A 23,496-nucleotide genomic window follows, 5' to 3' on the forward strand; every position below is an offset into this window, starting at 1 on the left:
GCCAATTGTAGTACTTTACCAGACATTGAACAACTAGTTGCCAAAAAGCAAGCGCATCCGTTGCATTAAGTATAACTAAATTAGTCGTTTTCGCTTTTTAATAAATAAGTGCCACATTACTTATTGGGGTTAAATCTGATAAGCATCTTTGTTAAAAGCGTAAAGCATACTAAAAAGTTTAAGAACCACAGTTCTAAGAGATCTAGTTGATTTTGTTTTATTTGGATAACACACATGATAATACATTGGAAGTGGTAGCAGTGAATATCACCGTATAAAGTCTGCAAGCAAGAATCCCACATTCATGAATTTTCAACTTTGTCAAACTCGCCAGCGACCTTTGAAATTGCCTCACTTGGTGGCTCTAAATCTTCAGTTACATCGCGAGAGTAGGCGTGGCAAAGAACGTTGAGTTCCTGCACGTGAGTTTCGTGACGAAACGCAGCTCTAATGTTTGGAACGTTTGTTTTGCAAGTGTCATTGCCGACTTCTCCTTCTTCCCTAACAAAGAAATACACATTGTATATACTGAGTTAAATGTAAGTTGCTTTACTGCTATACATGCTATACAACATCAATTGTTACAACATCAATTGTGTTCAAACCCCTTGTCCCCTTTTGCAAGTTACCATGTATTAAACTTTAATAATTTTTGGAGGGGAATTCTTTTTGTGTAGCGAATATTTAGACTATTGATTAGTAACCACTGGATTTAAGCAATTTCCAATAAGCGTTTTGCCCTAGGACACTTCATTGGTAGCAGCAAAGAGCCCTGAACCCAGAACCTCAGGCATTCTAACAAACCCACATGCTATGAATAATTTTACCTGTAAGTGGATCCAAGCCAATGTTGTTTTTCTGTGTGTGAAAAACTGCTAACTTGAACACTGTTGCGCGCCAATTCACACATGTCGCAAACACTTAACTTCCATACCTGTTGAAAAGTTTTGTTTAGGGATAAAAATAAGTTTAACAACAAATTTCACCTTATTTCATTTTAACTGCCTATTGAGTGACATTAGATCTTTTTATATACTCGGGTGCTCTATCATCATCGCAATAAGGTGTATGAAACAGAACACCTGTGTTATAACGACTGTCATTGCCCGCCATGCGAGGATAAATAAGTTACATACGTGGTAACTTGTAAGCGAGCACGAGGTGTATGAAACAGAACACCTGTGTTATAACGACTGTCGTTTTCCGGGCAGGTGAGGATAAACCAAGTTACATTATTACATTCAATTCATTCATATTCAGTATTACCCAACGAACCTGTGCGGCCACAGCATATTCCTCCATCAGCGGTTCCATCGTAAAATGGAACTGCAACGGATCATCTGTTGATAAACAAACGTTCAAACCACGAGCGAAATAATCGGGGAAAGGACTCTTGTTGTATTCGAGAAATAGATGGTTGTTGCTAAGTGGGGACATGCAGATGCCAACTTGTGCAAGGTAGTAGAGATACTGCAGTACAGGTACCTATAAAATAAAATTTAATTAAATGTGTGTGATACAACACGTTTTAATGTATATTGGACGCGGTGGTTAGCGCCCTGCCTCCAACCCAGAGGTTTTGGGTTCAAAGCACTTCCCAAATTTTTATTCGATCTGGTTAAAAAAATGTGCTAATTGTTAATCTCTCATTACTTCTAAAACCATTTTGTTGTCCCCTAATAAAAAGTGTATATATGTTGTCCCCTTTAAGTTGTATGTTTGTGTCCCCTTTAAACTCCTTAACTTTGTCCCCATTGTTTTTTGTATATATGTTTTCCATGTTTTATTTTATGAGTATATAACCTAAGCTTTGTGGGGTTTTTGCATTCATTACAATTATGTGCTACTGGTGTCAACATCCTTTTGAACTGAGTGACCTTGAGACTTTCATGGTAGCAGAGGATGGTTGCAACTTTTAAGTACTCTATTTATTAAGTTAATAATGGCACTTTCAAGAAGATCTCCACCAAAATTTGTTGAAAATGATTGCTATGTAGAATGGAGAAGGAAGATATCAATGTGGCAGTTAGTCTCTGATGTTAAAAAATCTGAGCAAGCAATCATTGTAAATCTTTATGCCTTAGAGGGGCACGTCAAGGCTCAGAGGGCCATCTCAAGTTTATCAACTGAAGAGCTGCATTGTGATGGTGGATTGGATATTCTTCTAAACAAATTGGATGAGGCATTTAAAACAGAAAAAGTTGATGAAGCATACAGTGCCTATGTGAGGTTCAATACATTCTCAAGGTCATCTCTGTCTATCAATAACTACATACTTGAATTTGAACATTTGTATAGTAAAATATGTAGCCATGGGATGGAATTATCTGACGCAGTCTTAGCTTTCAAGTTAATGGATGGAGCCAATCTTAGTCATGGTGAACGCCAATTAGCACTCACGTTGGGTGCGGATTTAAAGCTCAAAACTATGAAGTCCTCTCTAAAAAGGGTTTTTGGGAATACTGAAGCTGTTTCATCAAATGTAAAGGAAGAAGTGTTTGAAAATCAATATATGAATAGGAAAAAGACTCCAGTGAATTGGAATAAAAAAGACACACAACGAAAACAGAATCCACGGAACAAGTTTGGAGAAATAACCCGATGCGTTATTTGTGAATCAAAAATGCACTGGGCAACTTCTTGTCCACATCGATCACGACAGGCAAATCTTGTGGAAAATGAAGAAGTTAATCTCATCCTGCTTCTTGAGGAAAAAGGAGAAGACAAAGTTTCGGAGACTCATGGTATATTAGACACGGCGTGCACAAAAACAGTATGTGGAAAGGTTTGGCTTAATAAATTTATCAATTCTATAAGCTTAAGTGAAAGGAAAAAGTTAAAGTTTTTTCCAAGCTACACCCTTTTCAAATTTGGGGATGGAAGAAAAGTAATTTCATCGAAGAGTGTTTTACTTCCAGCCTGCATTGCTGGTAAGCGCTGCCATATTAGTGCAGAGGTTGTTCCTGGAAATTTGCCACTTTTATTAAGTAAAACGTCACTCAAAAAAGCAGGTGCTCAACTAAATTTATCAAATGACACTGTGAGGTTATTCGGAAATGAAATCAAACTCAGTTTATCGAAAAACGGGCATTATTGTATTGATATATTACCAATAAAATCGGCTGACATTTACGACTGCGAGTCTGTTTTGGCTACAACTGATGAGCGTAACTCAATTATCAAATTACATAAACAATTTGGCCACGCGTCTGCTGAAAATTTGGAAAGACTACTGAAAAGTTCAGACAAACTGACACCAGAAAAATCAAAATTAATTCTGGATGTTGTACAATCATGCGATACATGCCAAAAACACAAAAAAACACCAGCAAGGCCTGTTGTTGGATTGTCTTGGGGGTCAGATTTTAACGAAACTGTCGCCATGGATTTACATGAACTAGAGCCCAATGTTTGGTACTTTCACATGATTGATACATTTACTCGTTTTAGCAACGCATCAGTAATTAGGTCGAAGAGTGCAAATGTTATTGTTAAAACCTTTATGGCTAATTGGATTAGTTTGTTTGGAGCTCCGCAGAAGGTTTTTAGCGATAATGGACGGGAGTTCAACAATGCTGTATTTCATGACATGTGTCACAACTTTAATATCACTGTGGTGACAACAGCATCCTATTCACCATGGAGTAATGGCCTTTGTGAGAGGCATAATCTCACTTTATCCAATATGGTAACAAAAATAAAATATGAAGAAAAATGCAGTTGGGAAACTGCAGTAGCGTGGAGTGTAAGTGCAAAGAATGCACTCGTAAACCGGTTTGGTTTTAGTTCTCACCAGCTTGTTTTTGGCAGAAATATTAATCTACCCACCACCCTTACTGACAAACAACCTGCACTTAATGGACAGGCTGAAAGTTTTGATGTTGGTGCACATCTATCTGCTCTACATGCAGCCAGAAGGGCATTCATTTCTGCCGAATCATCCGAGAAGATTCGAAGAGCTTTGAGGAGACAAACTCGTCAGACCGGTGACAAGTATAACATAGGTGAACTAGTATATTATAAACGTGATGATTCTCCATTGTGGAGAGGCCCAGTAAAGGTTTTGGGTCAAGATGGGGCAGTCATTTTTCTAAGACATGGTGGTCAATATGTAAAGGCACATAGCTGTAGAGTGTCAAGGATAAATGAACACAATAAAGTATATAATCCAATTTCCAAAGATACCACAGAAAAGCCTCCAATTGATCCGTCAATCCAAGAATCCAGCGATGATGAAAGTGATCATGAAGAAAGTGATCATGATGATCAACCAGAAGTTGTTCAACCGGCGCCACAATTAACAAGAACAATAGTACAACAACCACGACTGCGAGCTAATGATAAGGTTCAATTTGTCAATGTAGATGGGGTACAACAGAAAGTTACAATTTTAAGTAGAGCCGGTAAAGCCACAGGAAAGTATAAAAATTCTTACAACGTTGAATATGATTTGCCTAATGAGGTTCGTGGCAAACGTACATGGATTGATTTTTCGAAAGTAACCGGATTGGAACATGTTAATGATGAAACTAATGAACAAATTAATAATGAAACTACACCACAAACTGAAGAATCATTTGTAATAACCAGTGATATTTTTAGTGAAGCAAAAGAGAAAGAACTGTTAAGTTGGAGAGAAAATCAAGTGTTTCAAGAAGTAAAGAACCAAAACCAAAAGTGTGTATCTGTGCGTTGGGTTTGTACCATGAAGAAAAAAGGTGATGATATGGTACCCAAAGCAAGATTGGTTGCAAGAGGCTTCGAAGAGCAAAAACAAAATCTACAAAGAGAATCACCTACTTGTTCTAAAGAAGCTGTGAGAATAATGTTGAGCGTAGCAAAACAGATGAAATGGCGCATGAACAGCATTGATGTAAAGACAGCTTTCTTACAAGGTGAATTAGTTGATCGGGATATTTATTTGAAACCGCCCAATGAGGCCAATTGTCCACCAGATGTTGTTTGGAAGCTTCGCAAATGTGTATATGGGCTGGTCGATGCATCCCGTTTGTGGTATGAGAGAGTGCGACGTTTTATGATAGACGCTGGTGCGAAACCAAGTTCAGGAGATCAAGCAATGTTCATCTATCATATCAATAATGTTCTACAAGGTATGATGTGTGTTTATGTGGATGATATACTGTGGATAGGTAATGATCAATTTAAAACACTCGTGATTGAAAAACTATATAAAACATTTACCATTGGATCGGAAAGCAGCGAAAAATTTAAATATATCGGCTTAGAAATGAAAGAGACGATAGGACATATAACAGTAGATCAATCCTCTTACATAAAGTTGTTGGAACCTATTAATATTAGTGGTTGTCGTCGTGGCAACATGAATAGTGACGTCACAGCTGTTGAAAAGGAGTTGCTTCAAAGGAAAATTGGCCAACTTTTATGGGTAAGCTCACACACTAGACCGGATATATCGTTTGATGTCTGTGTTTTGGCTACAAATTTTAACAAAGCAACTGTAAAAGATATTGTACACTGCAACAAAGTTATTAGAAAGTTACATAACGAAGATCTGAAAATTAAGTTTATGTCTTTAGGTGACGTAGAGAAATTAAAACTTGTTGTGTATTCTGATGCAGCATTTGCCAATTTACATGACGGTGGTAGCCAAGGTGCTTTCCTAATATTTCTTGTTGGAGAAAACAAAAAATGTAACATTTTGTCTTGGCAGTCGAAGAGAATTAAAAGAGTGATTCGAAGTACATTGGCAGCAGAAGCATCTGCAGCATGTGATGCAGTTGAGGCTGCATATTATTTGTCATATATGATTACAGAGTTGTTCTATGGAAAAGGACATGGAACAAAATTACCAATTCACGCCATTACAGACAACAGATCATTGTACGATGCAGTTCATTCCAGGAAGGGGGTTGCTGACAAACGACTGCGAATTGACATTGCAGTCCTTAAAGAAATGATGGAAACAAATAAACTTTTATCAATGGAATGGGTTGAATCGAAAAAACAACTGGCTGATGCATTGACCAAACAAGGCGTTTCATCTATACCGTTGTTTAACGTTTTACGCTATGCATGTTTAACTTAAAAAGAAAAAGAAAAAATACAATGAATTTGTTAATCTCTCATTACTTCTAAAACCATTTTGTTGTCCCCTAATAAAAAGTGTATATATGTTGTCCCCTTTAAGTTGTATGTTTGTGTCCCCTTTAAACTCCTTAACTTTGTCCCCATTGTTTTTTGTATATATGTTTTCCATGTTTTATTTTATGAGTATATAACCTAAGCTTTGTGGGGTTTTTGCATTCATTACAATTATGTGCTACTGGTGTCAACATCCTTTTGAACTGAGTGACCTTGAGACTTTCACTAATATTTCAACTGTACTTGTTAATTTTTTTTTAATTTAGTTCAAAAATTACTTTTGAGGTTTTGGGTTCAAAGCACTTCCCAAATTTTTATTCGATCTGGTTAAAAAAAATGTGCCAATATTTCAACTGTACTTTTTAAATTACTTTTTTTAAGACGAGGCCGTGAGATATGTTTTCTGCGAGCATGAAAGCTGTGAGTAGATGATCGTGGTGTCCGGCTTCCCCGCTGTGTGGGCGTAATGTAAACGTGTTCATTCCCTTTGTGCTGTGGATTAGGTTAAAATATATAATATACCGTTTTAAATAATTTTTTTTTAATTTTTAAGACATATAATATAGAAAGGAATCAATCTTCAGCACTTTGTTTTTTTCTGTAAAACTGACAATTTGGACAACCCACCAGTGACCACTCGGTTGGAGCAATTGTCGTCAAGTGTCTTGTCCAAGGACACATACGCCCATAATGGTAGCAGCAACGAGCCTTGAACTCATTACCTAATGGTTACAGGCAGGCCCGCTAACCACTACGCCATGGCGCTGGACACTATAATAACACAACTTGTATTTATATCTTTGAAAACGATAGGGAAAAACGAAGAGAAGGGAATCAACAACAAAACAACAGTTGTTAAAACACCCTATGGGTAAAAAGTTGGGGAAAGAGGGCCAATTAAAAAGCATGTCTGTTGCAATATAGTTTAATATTCTACATTGTACAGGTAGAACTAAATCATCTTACTGTCGTAAATAGTTGAGACGTGCTATGTTGGAATACATGTAGAAAAGATAATACGTGTACGAGGGATTACTGGTTCGCTTCCATTCATCTGGGGTGGGAGAAGTTTTCTTCATAAATCCTGGCTCTTGTTTTGATTCGTCGTCTACACTGTCGAACCCAGTGATGTGCCTTAAATAAAGTAAGTTGGGGTAAGATGGGACACCTTCTTTATTCTATTTTCTTGTCCAATTTGGTAGTAAATAAAAAACATCTAAAAATTTTCTAGGTCTGTAACTTGCTTTATTCTCCCGTAGCGAGAAAATGATAGTCGTTATGAATTTATAACAGAGGTGTTCTGTTTCATAGATCTCGTGCTCGCTTATAAGTTACCACAGATGTAACTTTGTGAGATGTTTTATTTCATATACCTCAATTTGTCAAAGTAACTCTTGTAATCCTAACAAGATTACCCAAAACAAATCGACAAAAAAGTTTGGCCGTTTTAAAACCAACAGAGAAACAAATTAAACTTGTGGATCCTGTCAGCGGACATCACACCAACATACCGCAGAAATAAACTGAGTTCTTTATTTTTGTGAGGTCGAACAGTGGCTTCAAACACTGGACGGAACACGTTGTCTAAAATCTCTTCAAATGAATCAACAACACCCTTGGCTTTATATAGGTCACTGCAATTAATGGGTGTGAATGTATCTTGCTTGTAAATTGGTCTACTTAAGGCTTGGTGTTATCCGTCTAAGCCTAACTTTTTTTGTGAGTGTATTGTATAAACATAACAGGAGTAATGGACCTAAGCTCTATGTCTTGATGTAACTTGATTTATCCTTGTGTTACCGGAAAACGGCAGTCGTTATAACACGGGTGTTATGCTTCAAACAGCTTACAAATTACCACGAATGTAACTTTGTGGGTGATTGTTTTCTGTATAGCTTATAATTAAACCCATTAAAGAGAGAGGCATCAACAGAAAAACAACAACTAAATGTTATTGTTAATACAAAATTATTAGCCTACCTAATTGGAACAAAGTAATAATTAGACAAAGTGATTACTAACTATAAACGAGGTACTTGAATCATCCATCTGATATGCGTGCTTTGAAGTTTATGAGACGTGAACCAACGAGATAGACTCTGCCATTCATTAAAATTCTTCCCGTAAATTGAAAGTCTTAGTTCAAGGTAATGATATTTTTGCTCAACAAGCGAATTCTCAACTTGCTGTAAAAACACAAAGTTTAATTATATAGTAAAGTTTCTTTCAATTTCTCTAACCCATTGGTAACTTTTGTAATTTTTCCAAACTGTAAGCAATGAAAAAAAGAAAAGTCCAATAATGTATTCACCCACAAAGTTACATTTGTGGTAACTTGTAATTGGGCATAAGGTGTATAAAATAACACCTGTGTTATTACAACTGTCATTGCGGTGCCACGCGAAGATAAACAAGTTAAAAATAGTTACAAAATTATTATCATACACAAAATTACATACGTTGTAACTCGTAAGCAGGCACAACTGTATGAAACAAAACACCCGTCTTATCATCACTGTCGTTGCCCCACCATGCGAGGATAAATAAGTTACATACATGGTAACTCGTAAGTGGGCATGAGGTGTATGAAACAGAACACTCGTGTTATAACGACCACCAAGCAAGGATAAACAAGTTACATTTATTAACAACTGTCATTGATCGTATTTGACCCCATCCACCACTCACCCGTATTATATCGGCAAAATATTCTCCTCCGATGTCGTTGCTTGTTTTAAGGAAGATCTCACGAAGTTCTGAAGCTCCCATTGGGCTGTAAAGGTTGTTGAAACGATCGAAGCGATGAAAAGTTTGTCGGTCCTGTGAAAGAGAGTAGGATTAAAATATAAAACTGCAGATTTTGCATTTTTGGCTGAAAAAAACATTTTATCAAGGCAGAACAATTGTGTTATAACGACTTCCGTTTTACTGCAAGAATTAACTACGAAAAATTTTGATTTCATTCAAGCTTTGACAGTGTAGGCCTGGCATCTCTGCCGACAAACGGAATTTCATTTTGAAATTTGAATTATTACGTTTTTAATTTGCACTTTTGATCGCTCGCTTTGGTTGAGATTAAAATATTTTAAAAGTTGCGCTCCCAGTCGAGAATAAAGCAAGTTACATTTATCCATATTATCCACCGTAATAACTTACCGCATGAACATCTAATGAATCAACGTTCAAATAATGCGGATCCAACTGTAGACTGTCAAACACCTTCAAAAAATCATTCAGAATCAAATTGGGGAAGATATAATAATTCACTCTTAGAATCTTTGATGCAATAATACATTTTTACAGCTCGTTTGCATCCAGTGGGCAGCCAGGGGGAGAGTTTCGGTGACGTGACCCCCCTTTTTTAAAAAAAGTTAAGCAAAATTTATTTTGGAAAATCCCCCTCTCCCCTTTTTTTAGTTGCGTCACTGTTTGCATCAGAAATTAACAAGTTAAAATTATGAAATGAAATTAAATGTTACATACAGGCTGTCAAGTATATATTAAAATTATATAGAATTTCCATATATGAACTTTTTACTTGTTTCAATGTCATTTTAACGCCATCTTTAACAAGCACAATTCTGTCTGATTCCGTTCTCCCCTTTTCCTGTATAAAACCAAGCAGATGTTTCTGTCCCATGCATGCAGCTGCATGAATATGAGTGTCAACCTGTGAAAACAAACAAATTTTACTTTTGGAATTATCCGCTTCTGTGACTTGGTGGGAAATTATTTAGAAGGCAATTTTTTGTGTACATGGCTGGTAGTTTAGATTTTAAACAACCCATCAGTGAACACTAAGCCAAGCAACTGCTTGGATATGGGTGTCAACTGTCAATCTGTGAGCAAACGAACTTTACCTTGCAAGTTACCATGTTCTGTCTGTGGCAAAGTGGTTAGCGTGCCTGCCTCTAACACTGAGGTAAAAAGTTCAAGGCTTGTTGCTGGTAACATTGTGAGCGCATGTGTCTTTGGGCAAGACACTTATCGGTTAATGGCAATTGCTGACAACTTATACGACCCATTAGTGACCACTGGATTGGGTATTTACTATGAATTGTATGACCAAGGATACATATGCCTACACATCCACAATGGTAGAAGCGACTAGCCTTGACCCAAAACTTCTTGGTTAAAAGCAAGCACGATAACCATTGCGACAGATTAACTTTATTATATTTACCTTTCGAACATTGTAAAAGTCTCTTCTGCACGAAACATCGGGATTTTTCATCGCTTCCAACTCAACCTCTTCATTCAGCAATCGATGCATCCCAAATTTGTTTTTCAAATACGAAAGACGCCGGTAACAAAATGTCTTTCTGTTGAGAAAAATCATAATTTGTCATTTCTGCTTGACAATGGTGTTATAGCGGGGTAGGGAAGATGGACACCTTTCCAGTTGTTACAACACAGGTGCTCTGTTTTATACACCTCATACACGTTTATGAGTTACCACGTATGAAACCTTGTAGGTGATTACTTTTTTTCTTTTTTTTTTACGTATAGCTGATAATTTGGACGACCCATTAGTGACCACTGGGTTGGATCAATTGCTGTTAAGTGTCTTGCCCAAGGACACATTCGCCCACACTGACACTCACAATGGTCCATCAGCTACAAACGCATAGAGAAGGTTCCGGTTATCCACAAATCTATCTCTATTAACATGAGGTAGAAACACTTCGTTTTCGCCGTCTATAATTTGCACGATTCCCTTTTTCGTTTCAACTTTCCAGTGTTTTTCATCATTGGGGAAATGAGCTTTGCCCATCGGGTCCACTGAATCTGTTACAGCAATGTTACATAACATAATTTTAAATTATCTCTTTAAAAACGATACCTAAGAATATGTTATTTAAAGAACGAAGAGAAGGGAATCAACAGGAAAAATCTTGTGAACAACATGTTTGCACTTTTATTCAATAAATGTAACTTATTTGTCATCTCTTGGCAAGGCAACCGCAGTTTAAACAACGGTGTTCTGTTTCATACTCCTCATGCCCACTAACAAGTTACCGCATACATTACTTTTTGGCTGATTAATTCAGGCAATAAGCTCATGTCAAGAGTTGTCATGCGGGGTATGTTTAGCGCACATGCTAAAAAATCCATCTGATATGCTGGAAATACAGCGAATATAGAAAATTATTCGCCAGGGTATTCTATTCCATGCACCATTTGGTAGGAAACAAAGAAAATTCAAAGAATATCCTCATGACTCCCATAGACCGTTGTTAATTGTTTAAAACTTAATCAGGATATTTGGATATTATGTGCTAAAGATGTCCCCTCTTTCCCCACCCTATTATATATTAAAAACCTTCCACATAATATTTGTTATACCTGGATAAATAGGATGTTTGCATGGTTTCCCTGTGGCTTCCGACAAAGCTTTGGACACAGATGATGGAAAGTTTTGACGGCAAGCTCTCATGTAATGTTGACGAGTTTTTAAAGCGTGTATGAGACTCATACCTATGTCTCGTATTTCCTAAAAATAAATTGGAAAATTAATAAGAAACAAAAATCCAGCTAAAGGTAACAACTGCATGTCTCATATTTCCTGAAAGTGAAACTCGAAATACATAAAGCAACGCAAGAAAGTGAATTCTAAAACAACTTCATTCTAAAAATCGGACAAAATTGGTTTTGTTTCGTCAGTTTTCCACACAGTGTGTTATTTTATGATTTTTTTTATTTTTGAATTTGTTGCAAACAAATTTAACTTAAACTTACGTCCAAGAGTAAGTCATCTAATTCACCAGTTACTGAAACTCGCTGATAGTGAGTGTCGGGTAGCGGTGTGGCCGCATATGACATTTCCGAAACTTTTATTCTTTCTTGTTTATCAAGAATGCTATGCTTGCTTTTTGTTTGGTCGAGAAGATCTGACTCTGCCGTTATTAGAACAGCCGAGGTAACTTGTGTGTCGTCGCATATTGTGGATGAGGCAACAACAGAGGCAGGCGGCAACTCACTGTCAATAAAGTTTCGATCAAATACAAATAACATTATATTACTTCTGCTACCAGCAATAATTTAAATATTCTTTCAACGAATCATCGTGTATGAAAACTTAGCTTATTTTCGATGTTCTGTGGTTACATCCCCAGATCCCCTGACGTGGACTTGTCAGTTGGCAGAAATGTCAAAAATAACATGTTTTTTTATACTAGAGCCGTTGAAAGAATAATCACATTAGCTGATTAAAATAAATAAATAAGTATTATAATTACTGATCGTGTGTCTTCGTCATCTCAAACTCTGGTACAACAGACCCCCGTTTTCCCCCCCGACCGTTTGCATACGCCACCGAAGCCCGATGTTTCTGAAGCCTTCGTCGCGTTTGTTCCGACTCAAGCTCGATCGGTTTTTCATTTCCCATTTCCACGGCTGGCTGCGTTCCAAGTGTTTGTTGTTGCTGCAGAATATTGGAAAAGTAGGTAAGCACGCATACGGCATACATCTAAGACAGCGAAACTAAATCAATATATAGTTTATGTGCTGGATTCAAGGCTGATTGATGCTACTCTTGTGGGTGTATGTGTCCTTAGGCAAGACACCTAACTAGAATTGCTCCAACCCAGTGGTAACAAATGGGTTGTACACAAATTGTCAGTCATAGAGTAATAAAACAGTCCACACAATTAAAGACGTGGTAATTTATAACCAGGTATTAGTGAAGAACCCTTCGGTACGTTACAGATAACCATGTGTTACGGGTTAGTGGTTGATTGTTACGTTACCAGTTAGCAGATAAGAAGGGGAAAGATTGTTCTTACAACCAGAGCTGATTCTTACCAAAAATAACATTTCCGCGATATCGGACAATCTTTTAGATCGTTGTTCAGATGAAGGGACGTCATTGTTAACAAACCCGTTTTCAACTTGTGACGTAATCAAGCGTTCCACATTATACGCGATTGTACCAGGACTACATTTTTCACTTTCCAAGCTTGTTTTGGACGAAGATTGGTCGAAGTCTGATATAAAATATTAAAGCAGACTTGGTGGAGTGGGGGAAGATGGGACACCTTTTCATTCCATTTTCTCGTTCCAATTTGTAGTAAACAAAGAACATTCAAAGAAATATAAAACTGTATCCTCACGACTCCCATAGAGCGTTGTTAATTGTTTAAAACACGATCAGGATATTTGGATAATATGTGCTAAAGGTGTCCCTATATTAACTCATTATTAGGGACTTTCCACAAACCAAAATTATTGAATTTTCCACTGTATGTGGGAAACTACCGAAGCTGGGAATAGCCCCCTTGTATAAGTTATTTATCCACAATTGATATTTTAAAATACCTATCGGGTTTAAACTTGTTCCAAATTGAACTTCTTTTTTTAATTTGAGAAACCTTAATATTATAAATATGACCGGTGAAGTAGTGAAGATCACATTGGTGTGACGTCTTCATTTTAAACGAATAAATTAAAGCAAATTCAACCCAGAGGTCACTGACGGGTTGTCTAAACTGTCAGCCAAGCAGAAAAAAAATTTCACAAAGTTACATACGTGGTAACTCGTGAGGGGGCACAAGGTGTATGAAACAGAACACCTGTGTTATAACGACTGTCGTTTCCCCGCCATGCGAGGATAAATAAGTTACATACGTGGTAACTTGTAAGCGGGCATGAGGTGTATGAAACAGAACACCCGTGTTATAACGACTGTCGTTTCCCCGCCGGGCAAGGATAAACAAGTTACATTTTTAACTTACCGGATGGCCCAACGCCATTTTTAGAACAAGACGAACCCATGGCAGTATAGGTTGCACACAATTCATATAAAGTTTATTTATATGAAGGTTAAATCGGACTTACATTTTAAACAATGGGTATTGTTACGCACAAATGTAAGGAGAATTACGTTAGATGACGTAACAGTGCTATGTTATGGGGTATAAACTGTATAATAAACAAATATGTTGTTCCATGTGGTAATAGGCGCATAATTGCATATATATGTATATGTGCGGACAATATGCACGAAGCAGGACACCTATAGTATTTTAACTTCTGAATTTCACGCCTAGAAAGGATAAATAAGCGACTTACTTTGTATATTTATCTATTCACGGCCCATACTTAATGTATTTTTATAGTAGGCCGCGATTGGGGTAAAATGGGACTTGTTTTTATTCTTTTATTTTATTTTTAATTGGTAGTAAGCAAAGATTAATCAAATTTAATGAGTTACATAACCGTATTTACACAATTCTAAATTGTTAAAACACGATCAGAAAGTTAAGGTCTTAACATTTTTACCACAAACTGCGATGTATTAAAAACATGACTACAATTTTACATTCTCTCATTCGAGATTTAGGAAGAATATTTTGCTCAACAATATCAAGTGCAGTGCGATATATGATCGTTTTGTATGTATAAGTATTCCGCCACAAAACAACAATATCTGTCTCATTGACATAACACAGCGTTCGTATCGGTTTACAAGTGTCGGCTTTTGTTGGAGAATAAGAGGCGAAAGAACATTGCTTTGGAATGTCGTATTATATCGCTCGCTATGCCTGTTATGTTTTATCTGGATTAGTATACCATACAATACAGTTTGTAGGTGAAACTTATGTGCTTGTACTGCTGTTAAGTGAGATTTTGCGCGCATTTATATGATATGGAAGAAAAATCGAAGAGTTTGGCGAGCGCAGATCATCGCCGTATATATAAGGTAAGACGTATTGGTTTAAATATTAAAACATGAACTAATGAATCTTACTTATTCATCCTCGCGTGGCAGAGCAAGGACAGTCTTAATAACACAGGTGTTCTGTTTCATACTCATCGTGTCCGCTTACGAGTTACCATGTATGTAACTTATTTATCCTCGCATGGCGGGGCAACGACAGTCGTAAAAAAACCCTCAAAAATAACAATTTAATATGTTTCGGCTACAACGATATCAGGCATGTCCTTGGCTGCGCGCCAGCTTAGAGGATATGGGTTCGATACTAATTGTTCGAAGGCCCAGGGGGTTTTCTCAGCCCAACAGTCATTAATGGGCTGTGCAAATTATCAGTCCAACAATCACCCACAATGTTACATAAACGGGCAAAGGGTGTATGAAACATAACACAAGTTAGTAACGCCACGCAAGGGTGAATAAGTTGCATTCAATCATCAACATGCGTGACCTTTATATTTGTTGGTGTGACGTCACCGTGTTATCTATTTTGCTCAATGGGGGAAATACCCTAGGGTAACTACCATTTTACTTTTGCTGTAAAACAAAAATTTTGGCGATGTTAATTGCTTTAGTTTAGTTAGTTACGGTAGCTGGGCAGGAGGTGTATGAAATGGAATTAACCAATCTGTTCGTAGTAACCAAATGATCATTTATGTAGGGGGTCAACAGCAAAACGACAGTTATTAAAACACGCTATGGATAAAAGGTGTGGGAAAGAGTCTCTCTTAAAAGGCCTGGCTGCTGAACCGAAACCCATTTTGTTTTTGTTTATATTTTTCAAACAAATATTGTTCCCAGGAATTGAAAGATTCGGAATCCAATCTGCTTGAATTATACAAACAATCACGTGATGCAACATTTAAGTTTAAATCTTCGTTTAACGAAGTCCGGAAAGTTGAAAACGAGACCGAACTTCTACGTCAGCGATATTATCAAATGCTGGAGGTAGCTGTGTTTGTGGTCGTTATAGTTTTTTTAGTGAAATCTAGGGCGGCATCGTTAAAATACAGTTACACTCATAGTAGTCAAACATAGGGAACCTCATTGATTAATGTGGTGAATGCAATATAATTTGGCTATGCTTTTTTGTATAGGCACCTAACGGCAGGCTAAAATCTGGGGTGACATTGTTAAAATACAATTACACCCATAATTGTCAAAAATAAGGAACCTCAATGTGGTGAATGCAATATACTTTGGCTCTGCTTGTTTGTATAGGCACCTAACAGCAGGGTAAAATCTAGGGTGACATTGTTAAAATACAGTTACACCCCTAATTGTCAAAAATAAGGAACCTTAATGTGGTGAATGCAATATACTTTGGTTCTGCTTGTTTATATAGACACTTAAAAGCAGGGTAAAATACTGTACTTGTTTATATAGACAATAATAGTGTAAAACTTAATGCTGAAAACTGTAATGTGAAAACATATTGTGTCATCCCTGTTGTAAAAGCAGAATAATGTTATGCCTTGTTTTTAGTAATTCATACACAAAACATTATATAGGAGCTTGTCCGGTCTAAATGGGATTGTAAATTTATTAACTGTAGCGCTGTTTGGTTCCCCATGTAACGTGCTGTAGAGTATGTTCTGCGCGCCAACTCGAGTTCGCTCGAGGCAGAGAAGGCGCCGTATTATTATTGTTGTGTAACGCGCCTGTGTACTCCTTTGTGTGACGTGTTTGTCACGTGCTCGCCGTTTCCTATTCTTTTTGGGGTGTGACAAATGACAATGTTGTGGAGGTGAACGGCAGTTGCAATATGATTTGATCGTGTAAGGTTGTGATAATAAATATACGATATGCCACATAAATTATTTAAACACTAAATATTTTGTTTCAGAAAGAATGTTTCAGTGAGGTTCACAGAGATGCATATTTCAACAACGAGAAGTTACTTGCCGATATAAAAGACATGTATATTTCTGATTCACAAAAGTTGGCTCATGGGTTGGTATAAGATACCTTTATCTTGTGTTGGGATACACTGGTGCTTTTCATGCTTTTATTGGAAATCCAAAATATTATACATAAATTAACAGCAAAAATTTTGTGACCTAAGTTACGAAACTACATCTCACACAACTTTTGTAAGTATTTGTAATAAAACGATTTAACTTTTACAATAACAGTCAAAAGAATTTGTGAACCACTGTAGTGGGGGACCCAGCCAAATATAATAGTGACAAATCTTTGGCTATGACCCCAAAGTTTTAACATAGCATAAATTTTATTTATCTTTTTTATAATGTAAAGATCAAATTAATTTAAAAAAAAGAAGACAAAAAAGAAATAGGTTTTGGCACAAGTAAAATCTACTTGAGGATAAGTGTAGCAGTCGGGATTTGCTATGTGCAAACCACGCAGCCTGATATGCACCAACCCTACACTAGGTCACTAGGATTTCCGCACTTAAGCGAACGCGATAACTCGATGTAACAATAAGTGTCATATTAAATATGTTTTTCTCACCAGGCATTCAATGTACATCGCATACAACAATAACTACAGTGAGAAGCGTGAGGAATATATCCATTCTATGTTAGAAGACGTGGATAAATATTACGCGTCTTGTCAGATGTTTAAAGCTGAGAGAGATGAATTTAAAGCTGAAGCCACAAAACTTACAAATGAGGTAACATGTTTGTGGCTTCATAAATTAAAAGCCCTAATTCAAAAGCCACAATTTAATAGCCCGGATTTGCAATTGTTTTAAATACTGTATTAAGAAAAAATTGTCAGCAAAGCTCTGGCAACTTAAATTTTTATAAGCATACAATAAAATGATTTAACTTTTACAATAACAGTCAAAATGCTTTGTGAGCAACCTAATTTTTAATTGCAACTCAGCAATTCCGGATAACCAATATATTCCTCATGATATTCCCCATGTAGGTAGAAAAAGCCACAGAAACAATTTCTACCTTGATTGAAAAGAAGGAGAAGTTGTTGGAGACTTCAAATAATCTGAGGAAGGAATGTGATGAAAGATTGGAGGTGTTTGGCTTAGTATATGAATGGATGAATGTAACCAAGTTGTCTTCATGTAGCTTGGCTAGACAGTCGTCATAACACAGGTGTTCTGTTTCATACACATCATGCCTGCTTACAAGTTACCATGTGTGTTACTTTGTGGGTGATTGTTTTTTTGCCTGTTTGGCTGACAACCCATATTGGTGACCACTGGCTTGGATCAATGAGCTAAAAAATCCTGTCCTAGGGCAAATGTACCCACATAGATAAGCCTTGAGCCTCTAACCTTGTGATCTCCAGTTAGCAACCACAGCCTCTAACCTTGTGATCTGCAGTAATAATACTACCTTCTATATTACTAGGTTGTATATAGAAGGTGGTATTATATTACTTTTTATAATAATAAATTATATAATAAACAGTTTATAATACAACCTTTCCACAATAGTCAATTTGTATAATACTATACTATATTAGTCACATAATATTGGACAGTGGGGAACAGAGCTTAGAAATGAAAGAGACAAACTGCTCGCTCTTGAAGAACAAATGCGACAAAACATTGAAGGTTTGCAATCGAATATCTCAGATATGAAGAATGAAATTGGACATTTTAAAGAGAGGACTCATAACCTAACAACAGAAGTAAGATAACAGTTTAAACTAAGCTTTTTACTGACACAAGTAAAAATAACATTAGTGTCCTTATTGCCCTATTTCCCACCATGAACTTAAGCCTCGTACGCTCCAGACTTGCTGTAGAGGTACAAAGTATTCAACTTTGTGGGTGAACACTTATATAAATGTTCACTTATAGAGTCATAGTAAAGAGTGTATATTCCAAATCATAGGGAACCTCATTGGTTAATGCAGTGAATGCAATATACTTTGACTCTTTTTTTGTTTGTATAGACACCTAACAGCAGGTAAAATCTAGGGTGACATTGTTAAAATACGGTTACACTCATAGTTGTCAAACATAGGAAACCTCATTGATTAATGTGGTGAATGCAATATACTTTGGCTCTGTTTGTTTGTATAGACACCTAACAGCAGTGTAAAAGTTGGCTCTTATTTATAACTGGTGTATTAAAACATATGATGCCAAATGTCACCCCAGGTACCCCTAATCTTATCACTATGAATCAAAAAATAAGTATCAATGGAATAAGTTAAGTTTCATTCATACAGAAATCATGTAAAGTTCATAAAAAAATGTATATTGAGTAAATTAACATCATTTATACAAACTCACCCAGGTGGATGGCTGCAGAGTTGAAGAAAAAAGATTGAAATACGACATCGTTCGACGCCAGAAAGAACAAACAGAACTTCGCAAATCAATTGAGGAATATGAGATAAAAACCGCTGAGCTTACAAAGCAGAAGAATGATTATATTAGCAGGTTAATGGTTATAGGAATGAATGAATGTAAATTGTTATCCTTGCGTGGATAGTTGGAGTTATAACGCAGGTGTATATCCATGTGTTTTGGGGTAAGGGAGAGTTATAACAGTGTTATAACGCACCAATGTGGCTTTATACATCTTGTGCTCTATTATGCTGATTGTGTAACTTTCAATTTAGATACCCCATTAGTTCTTTATATAAGAAACAAGCCTAAAATGGCATCATCAGTCTCTTATTTCGAATAGAATCCAATTAAATTATTTTTTAATAGAGTAAATGGATTAACCAAAGAAGTTGAAAGTTGTCAACTTAAAATGGAAAAAGTTGAAGAACAAAGAGATTTATTCAAAGAAGCTTTTAAACAAGTGAAGAAAGAAAAAGATGAAATTCACCAAAACTGTGAGAAAATTAGGAAAGAGAAAGAAAAATTTAAAGTAAGATAAATATAAGTTACTTTCGTGTAGAACTTTTATTTTCGTAAATAATTTCATATCTATGTTTTAACCGGGGCCGTGGCACAGTAGTTGGAGTGCCTGTCTCACAAACATACATGGTAGCTTGTAAGCAGGCATGAGGTGTATATAACAGAACATCCATCCTATAATGACTGCCGTTGCCTCTAAATGCGGGAAAAAATAGGTTTATACATAGAAACTAGTAAGTGGGCACGAGGTGCATAAAACTACAATCATATTATAAGACTGTCGGTTCCCGCCATGTGAAATTTTTCAATTTACATTTTATTCAAAGCAGAACCCACCAACTGATATTTAAATTTTAGGATCAATACCTGGAAATGCAGAATGAAAGGGTTTTGGTCGGAAAAGCCAAAGATAAAATTCTATCAAGACAATTCCGAACGGCAGAACGCAACCAGGTGAAACTTCATTTTACTTGTTTAACTCTATGTTGCTCGTGCAGTTCCTGAAAAATAGAAACACAATGTATTCTATTTATGTAAATGGTTATTAATAACAACACATGTAATAGCACAGTGGTCCCACTTAACTGTAAAGAATCTCTGTCCAATCTTAATGCTGCTACCATTGTGGGTGTATGTGTCGTTGGGCAAGACACCTAACGGCAATTGCTCCAACCCATCATCAGTCATACAGAAGAATCAATTACCTACAAAGTAACATACATGGTAAATCTAAGCAGGTACAAGGATAAGTTACCACATATGGTGCACAATATAGCACTGTTATAACTCTTTGTCACCTTTACACCAACACACAAGGATAAATTTATGATAATTTCAAAACTATACAAAATTATTCAATTTGTATTGCAACCCCCAGGATTTGAGTGAAGCCCACAAATACTTGATCAAGGAACTGGATGAATTGAGAACTTCCTTCAGAAAAACTGAGGAACGTGCAAGAAAAGATTTGAATATTAAACAAGATCTACGAGACACTGTAAGTCAAGATGGATACAGTCTATATGTTATTTTGTTTTTGTCTCTAACGACAAGATACAGGGTTTAAAGCTTGATGGTCTTACCATTGTGTATCATTGTAAACATATTTGTTTTGGGCAAATCATTTTGCTTGATATCTAACAGCTAGACCAAAATAACAATCACCCACAAAGTTACACACATGATAACAGTTAAGGGTACATGAGGTGTACGAATCAGAACACCTGTGTTATATACCTAACGTTGCTCTTCTATCTGAGAATAAATAAGCAGCGATACTAAGCTTTTTCTTAATTCTTACCAGAAATTATGATCAGTTAGCTTACTTTGGGCTTTCAGTCATGAAGTACTATTATACACGCAGATAAAACGCATGCAACGCGAGCGTGAAGAAGAAATACGGAAGTTGCAGAAAGTAACAAAAGATGTTCGGATTCAAACCGACCCCGATCTCGCTTGTGAGAATCGAGACATCGCAATTCAACACGCCAAGTTCAAAATGAACCAAGCCCTTCAAGAAAGAGATCGAGCGCTCAAGGAGAGCATAAAGGTTATAAGTGAGAAGGAGAGGTAATGATTGTGGTTGTGAATATCTTGCTATAAGTTTTTGTTCTATTTAAAGTGGGTGAGGTCGCATGGCGTGGCATTCTATGTGGTTTGAAGTTTAGGCCAGAGTTGGCTTATTACCCTAACATTGTATATATTAATATATACATTCTATTTTATATGGGTGCGGTCCTGCAGCTTGACAGGCTATGCAACTGAGGATTTAGACCAAAGCTTGCTCATAATTAAAACTTACATATATGCATTTACTCTTAAATTTTTTCCGTTTGTTGACTTTAAATTTCTGTTTTAAAATTCTGAATAAGTTAAAGTAATAACATTTCATTGTTGTGTTTCAACCAGTGTATTGTTGCAGATTAATTTTGGAGATAGATAAAAAAACAAAACTATTGGAAAAAGCACGAAAAGCTGAAGTCGGCCATCTTGAAAAAATTGGAAAATCTGAATTAAAAGTCAAATCTGCAGAAAAACTTTACAAAGCGGCAAAAAAAGAAGCAGAAAGAAGCCAAATAAGAGCAGTGGCTGACCGGAAGCTGTTGAAAGTAATGTTACCTTGGTTTACATTGTAACTTAATGTATGTCACTTTTTTATTCTGTCATGTCGGCCTAATAGACAAAGGTTGGGCAAAAACATTTCCCATATCTCTTTAGCTTTTGGGCTAAACTAACTAACTTGTTTGTAAAAACATTAGTTATTACGTTTAATTTCCAGGTCGCAAGTGATAAATTGAAAGCCCTGCATGAAGAAAAGAAAGATGAGGAAATAAAGTTGGTAGGATGTTGCTCCACACAAACGGTGGATGTGATAATATTAAATGAAGATGAAGGAGACACTGTGTATGCGCATGCTAAAGCTATGAGAGAAAAGTGAGTACCGACTGGTTGGTAGGGTCTAGGAGCTTTGTCATCGCTTATTCATTCTTTTATAACATGTTTTCCCATGAGTTTATCTTGCTGTGGACTATATGTGGCAGTTTCCACCTTATGGGCTGATCATTAGTGAGTTGACTGAAAAGGGAGTTTAGACAGCCACTGGGTCGAAGCAATTGTTGTCTAGTGTCTTGCCCAAGAACACATACGCCCGCAACGGCAGCCTCGAACCCGTATTCTACAAGCAGACTGTTGTAACCGCTGTGTTAAGGCGTGGACTTAACAAAATACCTTTGCTTTAACTCTTGACTAAATGATTGAACATTGATCTATCCTCGTGTGGTTGGGCAATGACCGATGTTATAACATACACTTTGTGTCCGCTTGTTACCACGTATGTAACTTTATGGATAATTATTTTGGGGGGCTTTAATTTATTCTGTGTGGATGACAATTTGGACAACCCAATAGTGATCACTGCGTTGAAGCCAGTTACCGTTAAGTTTCTTGTCCAAAGTCAAGCACATCCACAATGATATCACTGTTGAGCCATGAACTCGTATTCTTTGGTCGCTAACCGTCGTATCATGGCAAGGACGTTTATTATTTTTCTTTCTACGCAGACTGGATCATTCTGGTCAGGAGATACAAAATCTCAGAAAAGAGATTGAAAATGCTGAGAAAGTAAAAACAAACTTCCTGAAAGAGATCGACCAACTTAAACGAGCAGTTTGCTTTTTGTCCAAGAAGTCGAAATATATTGAACAGTCGTTTAATAACGAAAGGTCGTACTTGAAATCTATTAAACGAGCTGCCACCCCCTCATTGAAAGATAGGGACGTTCTACCTTATGCTGTGGATAGAGTGAATGAATGGAGTTACAACCAAGGAAATCTACCAATACAATCACCACCACAATCTTCAAGACAGAGTTCTTGGAGAAGATCATCTTTATCTTTGCGTGGAGACCAAAGACCGAATAGTGCGTTCGGGAAAACAGACGTGTTTTCGGAATATGCATCGAACGCGATGGCAAATATAAGATCTCTCTCCGCTGTCCCTTCATCTCTTGGTCTTACAACTTGAAAAGAATTAATTGCTTCAACTGCAGCCATGCTTAGTTGCAAGGATAAATTATATAGTAGGGTGGGGGAAGATGGGACACCTTTTAACTCCATTTTCTCATCCCGTTTAGTAGAAAACAAAAAACATTCAAAATGTCATAAAACTATATCCTCACGACTCCCATAGACCGTTGTTAATTATTAAAAACACGATCAGGCTATTTGTATACTATGTGCTAAAGGTGTCCCATCTTCCCCCACTCTACTATTATGGTATATTTTAGAAAAATAAAGAAATAATTGTACAGTTATGTGCTAATCTCATTTGTAATGCAACGCTTTGTGCGGCA

At 36.7% G+C, this 23,496-nt stretch overlaps 3 protein-coding genes across 11 annotated transcripts; 2 read left to right on the forward strand and 1 right to left on the reverse strand.

The window, feature by feature from the left end:
• Window positions 1-201: 201 nt before the first annotated feature.
• On the reverse strand, window positions 202-13,932 carry LOC149730347 (AMP deaminase 1-like). The gene is made up of 17 exons (XM_089886974.1): window positions 13,857-13,932; window positions 12,928-13,109; window positions 12,363-12,547; window positions 11,863-12,103; window positions 11,470-11,617; window positions 10,728-10,911; window positions 10,307-10,445; window positions 9,662-9,793; window positions 9,280-9,342; window positions 8,812-8,943; window positions 8,146-8,309; window positions 7,635-7,757; window positions 7,090-7,257; window positions 6,495-6,615; window positions 1,276-1,485; window positions 828-934; window positions 202-501 (listed from the first exon to the last, which is right to left on the reverse strand). The coding sequence occupies exons 1-17, from the start codon at window positions 13,894-13,896 to the stop codon at window positions 303-305; spliced, it is 2,538 nt and encodes an 845-aa protein (XP_089743100.1). The 5' UTR covers window positions 13,897-13,932; the 3' UTR covers window positions 202-302.
• On the forward strand, window positions 1,652-6,314 carry LOC149730348 (uncharacterized). Of its 6 annotated transcripts, none has more exons than XM_089886969.1 (3): window positions 1,652-4,895; window positions 4,956-5,111; window positions 5,247-6,314. In XM_089886969.1, exons 1-3 carry the CDS (start codon window positions 1,943-1,945, stop codon window positions 6,065-6,067), a joined length of 3,930 nt encoding a protein of 1,309 aa, XP_089743095.1. In that variant the 5' UTR covers window positions 1,652-1,942; the 3' UTR covers window positions 6,068-6,314. The 6 variants fall into 6 exon arrangements, with proteins under 6 accessions (XP_089743095.1, XP_089743097.1, XP_089743096.1 ...); XM_089886971.1 differs by having other exon boundaries at window positions 1,653-5,111; window positions 5,247-5,407; window positions 5,850-6,314; XM_089886970.1 differs by having other exon boundaries at window positions 1,653-4,004; window positions 4,182-5,111.
• Window positions 13,933-14,685: 753 nt separating the features above from the next.
• On the forward strand, window positions 14,686-23,457 carry LOC149730349 (uncharacterized). Of its 4 annotated transcripts, none has more exons than XM_089886976.1 (14): window positions 14,686-14,824; window positions 15,638-15,784; window positions 16,683-16,789; window positions 17,315-17,474; window positions 17,735-17,836; window positions 18,308-18,457; window positions 19,072-19,217; window positions 19,494-19,656; window positions 20,004-20,099; window positions 20,524-20,643; window positions 21,010-21,215; window positions 21,568-21,754; window positions 21,925-22,079; window positions 22,706-23,457. In XM_089886976.1, the coding sequence occupies exons 1-14, from the start codon at window positions 14,771-14,773 to the stop codon at window positions 23,166-23,168; spliced, it is 2,256 nt and encodes a 751-aa protein (XP_089743102.1). In that variant the 5' UTR covers window positions 14,686-14,770; the 3' UTR covers window positions 23,169-23,457. The 4 variants fall into 4 exon arrangements, with proteins under 4 accessions (XP_089743102.1, XP_089743103.1, XP_089743104.1 ...); XM_089886977.1 differs by lacking the exon at window positions 14,686-14,824 and adding an exon at window positions 15,368-15,545; XM_089886978.1 differs by lacking the exon at window positions 14,686-14,824 and adding an exon at window positions 15,368-15,545 and having other exon boundaries at window positions 16,687-16,789.
• The last annotated feature ends 39 nt before the right edge of the window (window positions 23,458-23,496 follow it).

This window comes from Ciona robusta, chromosome 10 (genome assembly GCF_009617815.1).
Source record: "Ciona robusta chromosome 10, ASM961781v2".
Classification (NCBI taxonomy): Eukaryota; Metazoa; Chordata; class Ascidiacea; order Phlebobranchia; family Cionidae; genus Ciona; species Ciona robusta.

Coding starts and splice junctions, on each gene's coding strand:
- LOC149730348 (XM_089886968.1), top strand. CDS start 1,943: ATGGCACTTTCAAGAAGATCTCCACCAAAATTTGTTGAAAATGATTGC. Junction 5,112..5,246: donor TATCAATAATGTTCTACAAG/GTATGATGTGTG, acceptor ATATCGGCTTAG/AAATGAAAGAGACGATAGGA.
- LOC149730347 (XM_089886974.1), bottom strand. CDS start 13,896: ATGGGTTCGTCTTGTTCTAAAAATGGCGTTGGGCCATCCG. Junction 13,110..13,856: donor AAATGGCGTTGGGCCATCCG/GTAAGTTAAAAA, acceptor ATTTTATATCAG/ACTTCGACCAATCTTCGTCC. Junction 7,758..8,145: donor ATTCAAGTACCTCGTTTATA/GTTAGTAATCAC, acceptor CATTAATTGCAG/TGACCTATATAAAGCCAAGG.
- LOC149730349 (XM_089886976.1), top strand. CDS start 14,771: ATGGAAGAAAAATCGAAGAGTTTGGCGAGCGCAGATCATCGCCGTATA. Junction 20,100..20,523: donor GAACGGCAGAACGCAACCAG/GTGAAACTTCAT, acceptor TGCAACCCCCAG/GATTTGAGTGAAGCCCACAA. Junction 21,755..21,924: donor CTGACCGGAAGCTGTTGAAA/GTAATGTTACCT, acceptor TTTAATTTCCAG/GTCGCAAGTGATAAATTGAA.